General features: G+C 33.8%; 1 protein-coding gene across 3 annotated transcripts; it reads right to left on the bottom strand.

The window, feature by feature from the left end:
- LOC138709098 (box C/D snoRNA protein 1) lies at positions 1–13,260 on the bottom strand. Of its 3 annotated transcripts, XM_069839630.1 has the most exons (7): positions 13,141–13,178; positions 7,582–7,677; positions 5,593–5,774; positions 3,408–3,499; positions 2,946–3,124; positions 1,819–2,099; positions 1–303 (listed from the first exon to the last, which is right to left on the bottom strand). In XM_069839630.1, exons 1-7 carry the CDS (start codon positions 13,173–13,175, stop codon positions 113–115), a joined length of 1,056 nt encoding a protein of 351 aa, XP_069695731.1. In that variant the 5' UTR covers positions 13,176–13,178; the 3' UTR covers positions 1–112. The 3 variants fall into 3 exon arrangements, with proteins under 3 accessions (XP_069695731.1, XP_069695732.1, XP_069695733.1); XM_069839631.1 differs by lacking the exon at positions 7,582–7,677 and having other exon boundaries at positions 13,141–13,260; XM_069839632.1 differs by lacking the exons at positions 7,582–7,677; positions 13,141–13,178 and adding an exon at positions 12,385–12,646.
- Positions 13,261–13,470: the final 210 nt, after the last annotated feature.

Genomic DNA, 13,470 nt, shown 5'->3' with positions numbered 1-13,470 from the left:
TTTTTAATACAAAAACGTTTATTAACTATGTATAGGAAGCATAAGATACAACATAAAATGTTTAAATTATTTTTCCTGGAGTGTACAGTCTTATTTTTATATGTAGTTACTGTTACGAATTTTGTCTTATAAGTTTATCATAATGTGGAATATCAAGTTTTGGATATTTTCTCTTCCTTTCATTTGAGGCATTGCTTTCATCTTCACTATCAGAGTAGTCGTTTGAATTGAAAAAGAAATTGCTTTTACTGTTCCAATTCCTGACACCATTCCTTGATGACACTCTATCTTCCTCCTCTTCTTCTGAAAATTAATGATAAACAATATTAAAAGCGTTTATTCATTCTTATAATCAAAGTATTATCAATTTAGTTTCACCCTTTAAGATATCAAACAGTTAGTATGAAAATGTTCATTGTGTTTTAATTTACCAATTTTTTTTAACTCAGTATATTTTACCCAAAGCCAATATTTTTATAACGAAAGAAATAACACTGATCAATGCCCGAAGTGAAATTCTAACACACTTTCTGTGGCTTCCACAGTGTTTTCAAGGTGCTCACCTCAGCTGATGCATACACAACAACCAATTCGAAACTCTTCATGACACTTGGAATTAACGTACATATATAAACCTAGCCAATGTTAGACAAATTTTTGTTCGTTAAGTAGCCCTTGAAAGTCATAAAATAAAATTTAATCATATTTCAATTCCACAAATAGATTCTCAATACAACATTTTCACTTCATCATGACTAGTAACTCACACTGTCTAAACCCTTTTGCGTATTTCTGAGAAGTGACCTTTACAGAGATTTGCAAATGTTATTGGATAAAAGACTTTGTTCAGGATATCTCAAAACATGTTATCTTTATATGAAAGTTCAGGTTTTCACGATTGAAGATTTAATTTCTCCAATGTTTTGGAATTACTTACAGATTCTATTCTCAAAGTATGGAGAAGCTGTATGTATAGTCCGGGTCAGCTTACTTCACTCCAAAGGTGAAACTTAATCATTTTTCCCCCATTACTACATATGCTAGTGGATTGTGGTGATTTTCTAGTTTGCAGGTTGAATTTTCTTTTGCCAACTTCGTTTCGAATTTCGATACTGACAAATACTACAAATGGTAGTGATTTTGTAACTAGTATGTTGGCAGCCAAGACAGATATCAACAATATTTGTCGGTACTGGAGTTCCATGAAATTGAAATTGTACTAGATTTCTGAGCCTGTTACTGGAAGCTAGTGAAATTTGAACATATTAATACATACAGTAATAGTTATTTTATTTGTTGTGGTTATAATTCAAGATTATAGTCAGGTAAGTTTTCGGAGTTAGTACTAATAATTTCATGTGGTCAAACAAAATACATTTTCAGGTTAGGTCTCGTGAATCAATTGTTTAGTCAAACCAATGAATTTCGTATTGCCAGACAAAATACTTGACATGTTGATTCCTTTCTCGTATATGTTACAAATTATTTATAATAACCTTCAAACATGAAGTACGGTAAGTAAATAAGTCATTTAGTATGGCAATATTTGCTGTTTAGGAACTGTTCTTATGTGACCCTCAGTTTGACAAAATTCGAGGAACTAAATCTCAACATATTTCAAAATCCATGATTATATTTTAATTTCACATTTCCTGCCCGAAAATAGAAGTAAAAATTATAATAGTGGTCAATTCCATTGCAGTACAGTTTTACTGGCTGCGTGGTACTGGTTCTAAACAGACTGCCTGTTTCACAGTGGCCCCTACATATCTTAACAAGAGCCCAAATATTTTGCCTAACAATTTCAATGTATTTTACCTGATCCCAGAATGTCATATGCGGCCTTATGATCCTTCAAAACAACATACACTGTTGGAAACTCTATTATTGTCTTCCCCTTAAGATTCTCTTTCAAAGTGAGGGATGTATCAAGCTGATAAAACCGTGTCCCAACTCTCCGTTCAGCTTTAAGAAGTAGCACAACACCCCTGTGTCCAGCTGACTGATAGTACTGCAGTTTGTCTAAATACAGGGGGTCGCAATCTGTGGGGTTCAGATAAGCATCCAATAGTTTTGACAGTGGTTCACTTTCCAGTAATCTGAAATCAAATATCATTTTATTAACATGTGTTTTTATATAATATTATTTCAGGATGTTTTACATTATACCGGGTGTTTCAAAATGAATATCGGGGTTTTAAGGCTTTGTAGTATTTATTACATTTAACATACAATTATAAATAATACACCAAATGAAAGAGCAACTCAAACAGTTTTGCTACAAGTGCTCAATGTGAGCACCATTCATCACATGGCACACATCGAGTCGATAAGCGAGTTCTTCCCTAACCTTGATCAGTGTGTCTGGAGTAATTGTTGCAACAACTGCTTCAATCTTCTATCTTAAGTCTGGTAGGTCAGCTGCTAGCGGAGGTACATACACACGATCCTTTATGAATCCCCAAAGGTGAAAATCGCATGGCGTAAGATCTGGTGAACGTGGAGACCATGCGAAACAAGCTCTGTTATTCGGCCCCTTTCGGCCAATCCAGCAGTCGGATACAACGTCGTTTAACCAATCGCGTACTTCCATATGCGTCTCCTTAAAATTCTCCACACAGACGTCGCTGGAATTGCTAATTCACGACTAGCCTTCCGAACAGATTTCTTGGGATTACACGTGAAAGATTCTCTCACTTGTTCAACTTGCAGACAGAGGAAACGTGTACAAAACTGTTTGAGTTGCTCTTTCATTTCATATATTATTTATAATTGTACGTTAAATATAATAAATGCTACAACGCCTTAAAACTCCGATATTCATTTTTGAAACACTCAGTATATTTATTTCATTGTATATCTACGTGCTGAATTACAAGGAAACAATTGCGAGGCCTAAAAATATTAGGATTCCCATTCCGCTAAATGGTTACTTATTCCGTTACCTTGTTCCACAGCACTTCAGATTGCCAGCCTGAGGAAATATCCATTCTACCCTCCAATATATCAATTGTTCCTTCCAGTTAAAATATGTTGAGTTTGCTTTACTGCGACTGAAGTTGTGTGGAAGAAAGCACAAGTTTGTTCCTCTTTTCTGTGCTGCATTACGTAGTTTGTAGAGATTCTGAAAATTAAGCATCTACATTTAAGAACTCGCACATTTCACTTCAAAGCTGCAGGTAATATTTTGTTTCACATGGATAAACTTTATGAATCAATTCATAAGAAATTCATATATTTCTTTTTTTTAGACAGATAATAATGATGTGTTGTTTTAAATTGAAGGAAACATAATTATAATTGCATTAAATGATATTGAACATGCATAGATATATGTAGAATAACAAAAGAGAATATTATGTGAAATTCAACTACCATCTAATTTATAAAAATGGTAGAACACTTACAATAGGCAATTTGTTTAGTGCAGTATACTGCTTTGATGGATCTCTGACATACGTGTCCACATGGCGCGTTGTTTCTTCTAATAATCTGTAATCTATAACAAAATAAATACATATGTGAAACAGAACATATCAATGTGTAACAATCAACAGCGACAATAATTTATAATAAACACAAAACCAGTTAAAAACGCCTTTAGGCCTCTAATCATGGACCTAAACTCTAGACCTATCTAATCTAATCTAAATCTTCGATAGTACTTAATATGTCCACATAACTATTTATAGATCAGTAACAGGCATAGTACATAGGTATAAATCTCGCAAGCAGGGAGTACTGACGGAAGGAATGTGAATGAAACAATGTGATAAGGAAGAGCGGGTGACAGGAAAGGTCACGAAATAGCTTGAATGATATTCAAGAGTACAGTCGAAAGAGAAATGACATCGATAGAATCAGTCTTGCGTTGTGATAGTTACAGTACGACTTTAGTTTGTTCCATTGCATGTGAATATGTGTCTTGTATCGCACGGTATTATTATTTCATTCATAAACATACGTTGCGCGTTTAATTAGCTTCGAATTTTTCTCTTGCTATGTTCTTTATTTCCATAGCGATGTCATTTTTTAATCTTATTGGAAGAGACAGTACTTCCTTTGGCCCGCACTTCTCGCCCCCCTTCGGCGTGCCTGCATACACACGTCAAAACAGACAGCAACGCCACCACTGCTTTTCAGTAATTGTTCCTTGCGCGAGCTATACTACGGAACTTTTAATATGCTTACTATTGGAGATTGGTGGTTTCGAATCTGTGACAGTAGCTATAGTACGAATTGGGCTTGAATTTAGACCACTGAGCTGGAAAAGTTTAAGGAATACAAATTAAATCTGACACTTAAATATTTCGTATAATATGGTGTTATACCACAGCAAATGTGAAGATACGTCTGGTTAAAAGGCAAGAAAGTAGAGTAAATGAAGAAGGAAATCGACTGAGCTGCAAAATAAACTGGAACTACAACTAATCAAAGCAAAACAAAAAAACACTTCAACAAATCAAACGTTCTGGTAACCCAAAGAAACTGATACCCTGATAAAATTATATCTAAGCTAAACAAACCATTCGCATATTATGTTGATATCTAGGTCACAAGAGTGCATATGTGCTACTGCAGTGAATGCAAGAAATAGCATAAATCATTATCCAAATTATAAGTTGGGATCGTGCTCAACACTCTTGGTTTTCTTTAAACTATAAAAGTATTTCAACATTTAATATTAATTTAAAATAAATAATGTAGACAAAAGTTTATTATATACAATAAATTGTGTTTAAGAAGGGCATCGACCCTTGCTTTATTTAAGAAGGGCATCGACCCTTGCTTTATTTATGCTGTGGGCTGGAAAATGCAGTAGTAATCAGCAATATGATAAGTAGCATAATGGACTTGAAATGTTAAAAATCAACCAGACGATCTTCCCCTTTTACCGTCTGTTAACATGATAGCAATACCTACAGCATTGTGTGAAAGCTTTCGGCTCATAATCAAAATTTGTTGTAACTCCAATCAGAAATGATCTTTTGGTAAAACATATTGTGGACTTAATGTTTATTAATTTAACTAGACTCCTCTTGCAGTCAGTTTGATCCACTGTCTTGTAAAATCCTGGTTGTGCTCTGGTAGACTATTAGTAGAAGATTCCAACTCCCACAAATGGAAAATGACGGCAGAACCTCAACCCCAAGAGTCCATGTAGAAAACTTTAAGTTTAGGTAAGTAGATCTACATGTTGTTTTTGTTCTTTAACTACATGAAAGACCATTTAAATATTCGTCTACATTATTATTTTTGGTAATCGTAGTACAAATAATTATGGTGGCCAGCCAAATGCTTTGGTATGATATTACTGATCCAGGGGGAAAAACGCCACAATGGCTCACCATCCGCCATAATTATTTGTACTAAAAGCGAATTTTACCATTTCTTTTAATAACTAGATCATAAAATCCAGCATTGTGTTAAAAATGATACTCTGTCCAGCAAAAGAATAAAATGATGTAGAGCACAGAACTCCAATATCAATAAATTTATTCGCGTGACAAACAAAAGAGCCAATCTAGAGATTTGAGGACCACATCCATGTGTTTACGTCACTTTATTCTTTCATTGGACACTCTTACATACCACTGAGAAGATCCAAATTTGTGAATTGCGAAATGGGTTTATATGCAACTTTGTTTCTTTCACCATTGCACAGAAGTTCAATTTTATGATTCTTTACACATGTTAAGCAACATGTCTTAATTTCACATCTTGGACAAGTATACTTTGCTTCTTGCTCTTTACAAACTTCACAGTTTCCAAGTCTGCAAATAATGAACATATGAATAAACCTTAAGTATTTCGATAAGTATCCAGATAATTATTTACTTTATCGATACAATAGTTGTTGATGTGCAAGTGTTGTATCATTCACATAGTGCAACGTTTCTCGAATTTTTTTAAAGTGTGGACCACTTTTATAAGTTAAAATGTTCTGCGGACCACCCTACTCTTGCCCTGTTCGAAAACAATGTTGTTATACTTTTTTTTTTTTCATTTTTTAGTTATATGTTAATCAGTTAATATATCTACGTTTTTAAAACTATATTAATTATAATGCCATTTATTTTATATTAAGATTAATATGAATTATTTTTTAATAATTAAAGGATATCAATTCATTTTTAGATACTATACATCTATTTTTAGAATAGAATTTGCATCATCTCTACCTTAACTGAAAAAAATATATATATAAACGTAGTTGGTACTCAAATTAATGTGATGGATGAGACTACTGACCCTTGCACAGTTGTTCAATATTTGTGTGTATGCTGGTGAGCTAAAGTCTGAGATCAGCATCTACATCAAGTCGACTTCTGTATTTTGTTTTTATTTCAGGTAGTGATAAAAACCCTTTCTCACATAGATACATAGAAGCAAACTGAATTATAATTTTTAAAGCACCTCTGGATAGTTCTCTTTTCACTGCTACTGACAACCAGAAATTAACCATACTTTTTCCTTCGAATTTCATTGTAAGTCCAGTATCATTCGAGAGTTTAATTAACTGTTCTCTTTCATTCAGTGAAAGTTTATTTTCAATATCACAATGGAAAGGATCGCGAATCCATGAAAAGTCATCATATGTACTAGTTTGAAAATATTTTTCTAATTGTAACTTCAGTGAAAATATTTTTCTAATTGTAACTTCAGAGTTTCGAGATGAGAGTATATGTCATCACATAATTATTTTTAAATGTTGAGATTATTTTCCACTAAAAAGATTCTAGGGTTGGAAATGATGAATATTTTCTCTTTTACACCACTGACTCACAAAATAAGTTTTCTTTCAAACCCCTTTATTTTGTCATCAGCATTGAGGACAGTCAAAGAATTATCTTGAAGACAAAGATTTATTTCATTTAGTTTTGAGAAGATTAACTATGTAGATGAAATTATTGGGGACCTTCAATGTGGTTTTAAGACTTTATAGATCGACTATTGATCAGATTTTTTCTATTCGACAGATATTGAGGAAAAATGGGAGTATAAGGGCACAGTACACCAGTTATTCATGGATTTCAAAAAGGCATATGATTCGGTTAATACAGAAGTTTTGTATAACATTCTTATTAAATTTGGTGCTCCCAAGAAGCTAGTTTGTAATTAAAATGTGTCTCAGTGAAACATACAGCAGAGTCCGTATAGGCCAGTTTCTGTATGATGCTTTTCCAATTCACTGAAGACTACAGAAAGAAGATGCACTGTCACCTTTACTTTTTAACTTTGCTCTTATAGAATATGCCATTATGAAAGTCCAGGATAACAGAGAGGGTTTGGAATTGAATGGATTACATCAGCTGCTTGTTTATGCAGATGACGTGAATATGTTAGGAGAAAATCCATAAACTATTAGAGAAAGCACGGGAATTTTACTTCGAAGTATATGATTGTCTCGTGACCAGAATACAGTACGAAATGGAAATATAAAAATTGAAATTTATTCATTGAAGAGGTGGAAAAATTCAAATACAGTAGAATCCCTCTTAACTGATACCAATGAGATCAAGCAAGTTCTGGATACGAGATTTTGCCGGGTAATTTAAGTACTGTATTTAAAAAAATTACCTGTTCGTATTTCCTCTCCCTATTTTCTCGAGTAATTCAACCTCTTGCTTCAGTATGAAAATGTTCCTCTTGTGCTTAGCGGTAGTAGTCATCATGCTATTTATCACACAAATGAAACTTTTACATGCTATAGAAACAGAATTTCACATTTTCCTATTTAGACTCATCCAACAACCCCTCGAAATGGGCGAGTTCAAGTGGTAAATTTAAAGACATTGGCTCTGTCCATTGTTTGTAAGACCCAAAAGGCAACTTACTGATGCTATCTAATCTACCCCAGGGACATAACGGGTTTTTCTGTCTATGTTTTCACGCATAAACAATGTGCGATCCACGAAAACTAGCCTGCTCACATTTGCATCTGACTCTTCCCTTTTGCATGAATTTTTTTTTTTTTTTGCCCTAGCCAAAAGTGCCGTTGTTTTGGTATTTCTGATTATTTTGGTGCCAGCTACGAGGGATTTTATTGTACCTTGGAGTTACAGTAACATATATAAATTATACTCGAAAGGAAATTAAACGCAGAATAAATATGGAAAACATCTGCTATTATTTGGTTGAGAAGTTTTTGTCATGTAGTCTGCTTTCAAAAAAACTGAAAGTTATAATTTATAAAACAAGTATATTACCAATTGTTTTGTATGGTTGTGAAACTTGGATGCTCACTTTGAGAGAGGGAACACAGGTTAAGAATGTTAGAGAATAAGGTGCTTATGGAAATATTTGGGGCTAAGAGCGATGAAGTCACAGGAGAATGTTACACAATGCAGAACTGCACGCATTGTATTCTTCACCTAACACGATTAGCAACATTAAATCCAGACGTTTGAGATGGGCAGGGCATGTAGCAAGTATGGGTGAATCCAGAGATGTATATAGAGTGTTAGTTGGGAGACCTGAGGGATTTCAACTCGAGCCTCCTTCCCTTATAAGCCCAGCGCACTAGCCACTATTTATTTATTTAATCCACTCAACAATGTAATTACAGAGTAGATAAAATGAAAATAACAGTAGTAATACAGTACATAATAATGGTATTAAATTTAAACAGTTACAATCCAATACTAAACAAAAGATATTAAGCAAATATTACATGTAAATCTCGGTTAACAAAAACAAAAGTATTTACAGTATGAAGAAAACATGAAATGCAAATAACTAGTCACAGATTAGTAACAATAATACAAAAACTGATTAGGGGCTAGACCTACGTTAAGTCAGAATTAGGAGCGAGTTCGTAATGATAATTGATATGAAATAATTTAAGAAGGAAGACCAAATATACAATATGCAAACCAGTTAAGACCTATTTATTAGTAAAATACTTATGGAGTGTTTTGAATGCTACCGGTATTTATTTCTCTCAAGAGTGTGGTTCTATCCTGAAAGATGTCAATATTGCTCAGTTTATTATAGAAGGAACAGATTCTAAGGAGCAGAGAGTACTTATAATAACATGTCCTAGCATAGTTTAAATTAAATGTTTTACTGGTCCTACAGTTCTCTCTTGGTACATGTATTGCTATCCTGGACAGTAGATGACTATTTACAGAACTTGTTAATAAATTATGGAGGCATTTTATATCAATATTATTTCTTCTGTGTTGCAAACTTTCAAAATTAAAGAGAGACAAAAGAGATGAGTACGAGATACTACTTTCATTATTCCAGGAGGGATAGTAACCAAATGATTTAAGAAACAAAAATCTGATGAATCTTTTTTGAACACTCTCAATTTTGTTAATATATTTAATTTGATAGGGGTTCCATACAGTACTGCAATATTAAAGTTTTGATCTAACTAGTGAAAAAAATAGAATTTTTAAACTATCTGGAGAGGAGAATTTTGATGTATGTCTATAGATAAATCCTAGAAGTTTAAGCGACTGAGACACAAGTTCAAGTATATGGCTGGAAAAATCCATATTATAAGTGAATACTATGCCTAAATCTTTTACCTTGTCAGTCATTTCCAGGAATTCCCCACCCATTGAGTATCTGTAAGTAAAATAAGTTTTTTTCCTAGTATATATAATATAATGACATTTATTTAAGTTGAAATACAGTTTATTCTTCAGTGACCACTCGTATAACTCATTTAGATCTCTCTGAAGCAAGTGACAGTCATTAGCTGTAGGACAAGATTTAATAATTTTGACATCATCAGCATACATTAAACATAGTGAGTTTGATATCGAGTTCGGTAGGTCATTTATAAATAATAAAAATAAAAGTGGACCCAGATTTGATCCTTGAGGGACCCCCGATGTCACTGTAAATTCTTCAGATCGACATTTGTTGAAGACAACGAACTGTTTGCAGTTTAATAGATAACTTCTAAATAGATTTATAAGAGAATTACTAATCCCGTATTTGGCAAGCTTCTTTAACAATATATAGTGATCAACAGTATCAAATGCTTTTTTGAAGTCTGTGTAGATTACATTAACTGGATTACCCATGTCCATATTTTCAGTGACATAATCACAAAACCATACTAAATTGGATGAAGTTGATCTACCAGTAACGAAACCATGTTGTTTGTCGTCAATAATGTTTTTGACTGAGAAATAAATGTATTTATATATAATAGATTCAAAAAGTTTTGAAAAGATGGACAATATCGATATAGGCCTATAATTATTAACCAGTTCCTTGTCTCCGCCCTTATGAATTGGACAAACTTTGGCTATTTTCCATCTATCAGGAAAAATCCCAGACTTGAGAGATAAATTATAAATACGCAATAGGGGTTTGATGAGACTTTCTTTACACCCCTTTACAATATATGGGGGGATTTCGTCTGGCCCTACTGATTTCTTCGATCTAAGTTTCTTAATTGCACTAATATCTTCTTCGCTAATAACATTAATGTTAATACAATCAAAATATTCACAAGACTCGTGTTCAATGGTAACTTCAGAAGTGATACTACTAGGTATGTACACACTTTGGAAGTAGTTCTTAAAAATATTTACAATTTCTTCAGGTGTTTCAAAATTGCAATCTAAGTATCTCATATTACATGGCAAGCTACTGTTAGATTTACGCATCTCTTTTGTGTATTTCCAAAAGGCCTCATAGTTTCCATCAAGCATAGAATTTTCAACATCTAAAGTATATTCTTCAAATGCATTACGAATATCATTTTTGACCTCAGCTCTTAGTGTATCAAACATGTATAAATGATATAGTGGCCCTGTTTTTTTTATATGTTTGCCTATGCCTGTATTTTTTTTTTTCTTTATGAGTTCGGGTGTATACCATGTGGGATAGCTGTACTTCCTTTGTTTACATTTTGGGATTGTGTCATCCATTGCTTTAGTTAATAATTTATAAAAATTATTCACTGCGTTATTGACATCATTCTGCTCTGTGACAGAAGACCAATCAGTATTATTAAGTAAGCTGTATAGCTTTAAGTAATCCCCACGTTTATAGTTGTAGGATGGAGGTAATAGGTTATGATTACTCCTATTAAACTGCGTATTAGCAGAATAAAATAACTCGAGTTGAAGTGCAGGATGTAATGGATCAGCACTGACTAATACAGCATCTGCATTCACTTCTCTAACCTTTATAGTCTTAATATTAGTTACTGCCAGATCTAAGTATCTATCCATTGTATTGGGAATATTATTAATTTGCTCTAGTTCAGCAGTATCCATAAAATCAACAAGTTCAGTAAACAGAGAATCTTTTACATGCTCGCTGTAACCAGGAATATTAAAATCACCAATAATGAAGACATTATGGTTTAAGGCATCACCACTTAGTGTGTTTGTATAGAAATCACTATATACTTCTATAGGAGAGCGAGGTGGAAAATATACAGTGCAGATATATATTAGCTTATTGTTCCCTAACTTGATTTTGACCCAAATATTTTCTTCTTCAGTTTCCAGTTCGCATACCCTAGTACAAAGGATATTGCTTTTAACTGCAATAAGTACACCACCACCACGTTCACTCTCAGATATGTTGTAGTTTCTATCTTTTCTAAATACCAAGTAATCATTCCCTACACTGTCAGCGAAACTACTGTTTGGCCAGATTTCAGTTAAGCATATAATGTCATAATCACCTGACTGAACAGACAATCTAAAATCATTAATTTTACTTCTAAGCCCCCTGACATTTTGATAATAAAGATCAAAGGACTTTGTGCAGGACTTTCCTATCTTTTCAGTGTATAATGGCTCACTAGTATGGGGGCTACTATCTATTAGTCTATTCAATTTTTTGGTAGGCCTATTGCTTGATTATTCTCTGAAACTGCTAACTGAGAACCCTCCGAATCAACTGACTGAGAATTCTCTGAATCAGCTGACTGAGAATCCCCTGAATCCACTGACCGAGCTACTTCAATCTTTTCAGTAAGTAGATTCAGTACTGCTCTACTTATCACATTGGCAAGTATCTTCTTTCCTCGTCTATTAAAATGAAGTCCATGTTGGGTGTACAATTTCCTATCTGCATCGTAGGTGTTTATAATTTTAACATTGCTAAATCTCTTACACAATAAGGTTATATCTGAATTTATTTTTTTGATTTCATTATTAACCCATGAGTTAGGGTACATGTCATGACGATAAGGTAGTTTCACACTACCACATTCGTGTGGGACAACTTTGTTAGGGTCTGTTCGAGATTTTGAATAACATTTTCAGGGTAACCTTCATTCACATCGTTAGATCCACCAATAATTAAAACACAGTCTTCACGTGTGTAATCGGAGCACTTAACCTCACTTCCACTTGTTATCTCGGCAATTCTTGCATTCGGTTTCACTATGGCACTTACTTTTGGAATGCATGGAATGCAGTCTTCATTATTAATGTTCTTCGCTAACTCGCGCCCATGACTGTCAGCTAAGATTATTGCTTTTCCTTTTTTACTTCTCCTGGATTTTCTTAAGTTGGATGCAGGTATGTAATTTCTTCCTTCTGCAGAGACCTCGCATTTTGGCATTTGTTCTTGAAGTATAGAGAACCGGTTTGTAGTTTTGATTGCAGGAAAATCCCGTCCATCTTGCTTTCGGGCAAAGTATCGTCGGTTCCTATCCCATGCTGGCACTTTGGTCCACTCGTTTGCTCCATCCTTCCAATTTGCAGATTGGTTATTTATATCTCTCATTCGTGAGATTTCGTCATTTAGTATTTCAATCACTTTCCTTAACGACTGAATTTCCTCTTGCATTGCCTTGACTGTGTATGGTGGTTACGGTTAACTTAACCTTAAAGTGATATCCTAATTCCATGTAATTTATTCATTTCTAATTAAACTATCCACAGGTCACCCATAATGAGCTACCCATTACCCAGTCGGGATAACTATGAGACATATAATACAAATAATTGCACCGTTTATGTTATCTGACAAGGAACACATGTCTAACCTCAAATAATATTCTATTACTTAAAACTTCGATGTCGCACCCTCCTACAATGACAACATTCTTAATTATCACTAATCGACTTGAAAAAAGTTACGACCACCGTTAGTTCACTCAATGACCAATAAATAACTAACAATCTTATCACTCAAGCTTTTGTTTACCTGTTAAACACAACTTGCTCCTCCATTGTTACCATGCCGTTCCAGCTGCTTAGCAGCATGCAACTTTATGCAGAGATGCCCAGACAGGTTCCTCAAACGAAAAATCCCTATGGCCCGTAACAAATATCCCTATTTTGACAAAAAATCCCTACAAAAATTATTTTTTGTGTGTTTTATAAGGTTTTATCACAATTTAGTATAAACAGTTGCGAAGCTCAATACTTACTAAATATGCAAACATAGACAGTTGAAATATGCATCCATAGATAGTTGCTAACTACCAGGATCGCTCATCACAGACCCTTTCCCCAGCAGACGATAAAATGTATT

Source organism: Periplaneta americana, chromosome 11 (assembly GCF_040183065.1).
Source record: "Periplaneta americana isolate PAMFEO1 chromosome 11, P.americana_PAMFEO1_priV1, whole genome shotgun sequence".
NCBI lineage: Eukaryota > Metazoa > Arthropoda > Insecta > Blattodea > Blattidae > Periplaneta > Periplaneta americana.
This window is presented reverse-complemented; position numbering and strand designations above follow the sequence as displayed.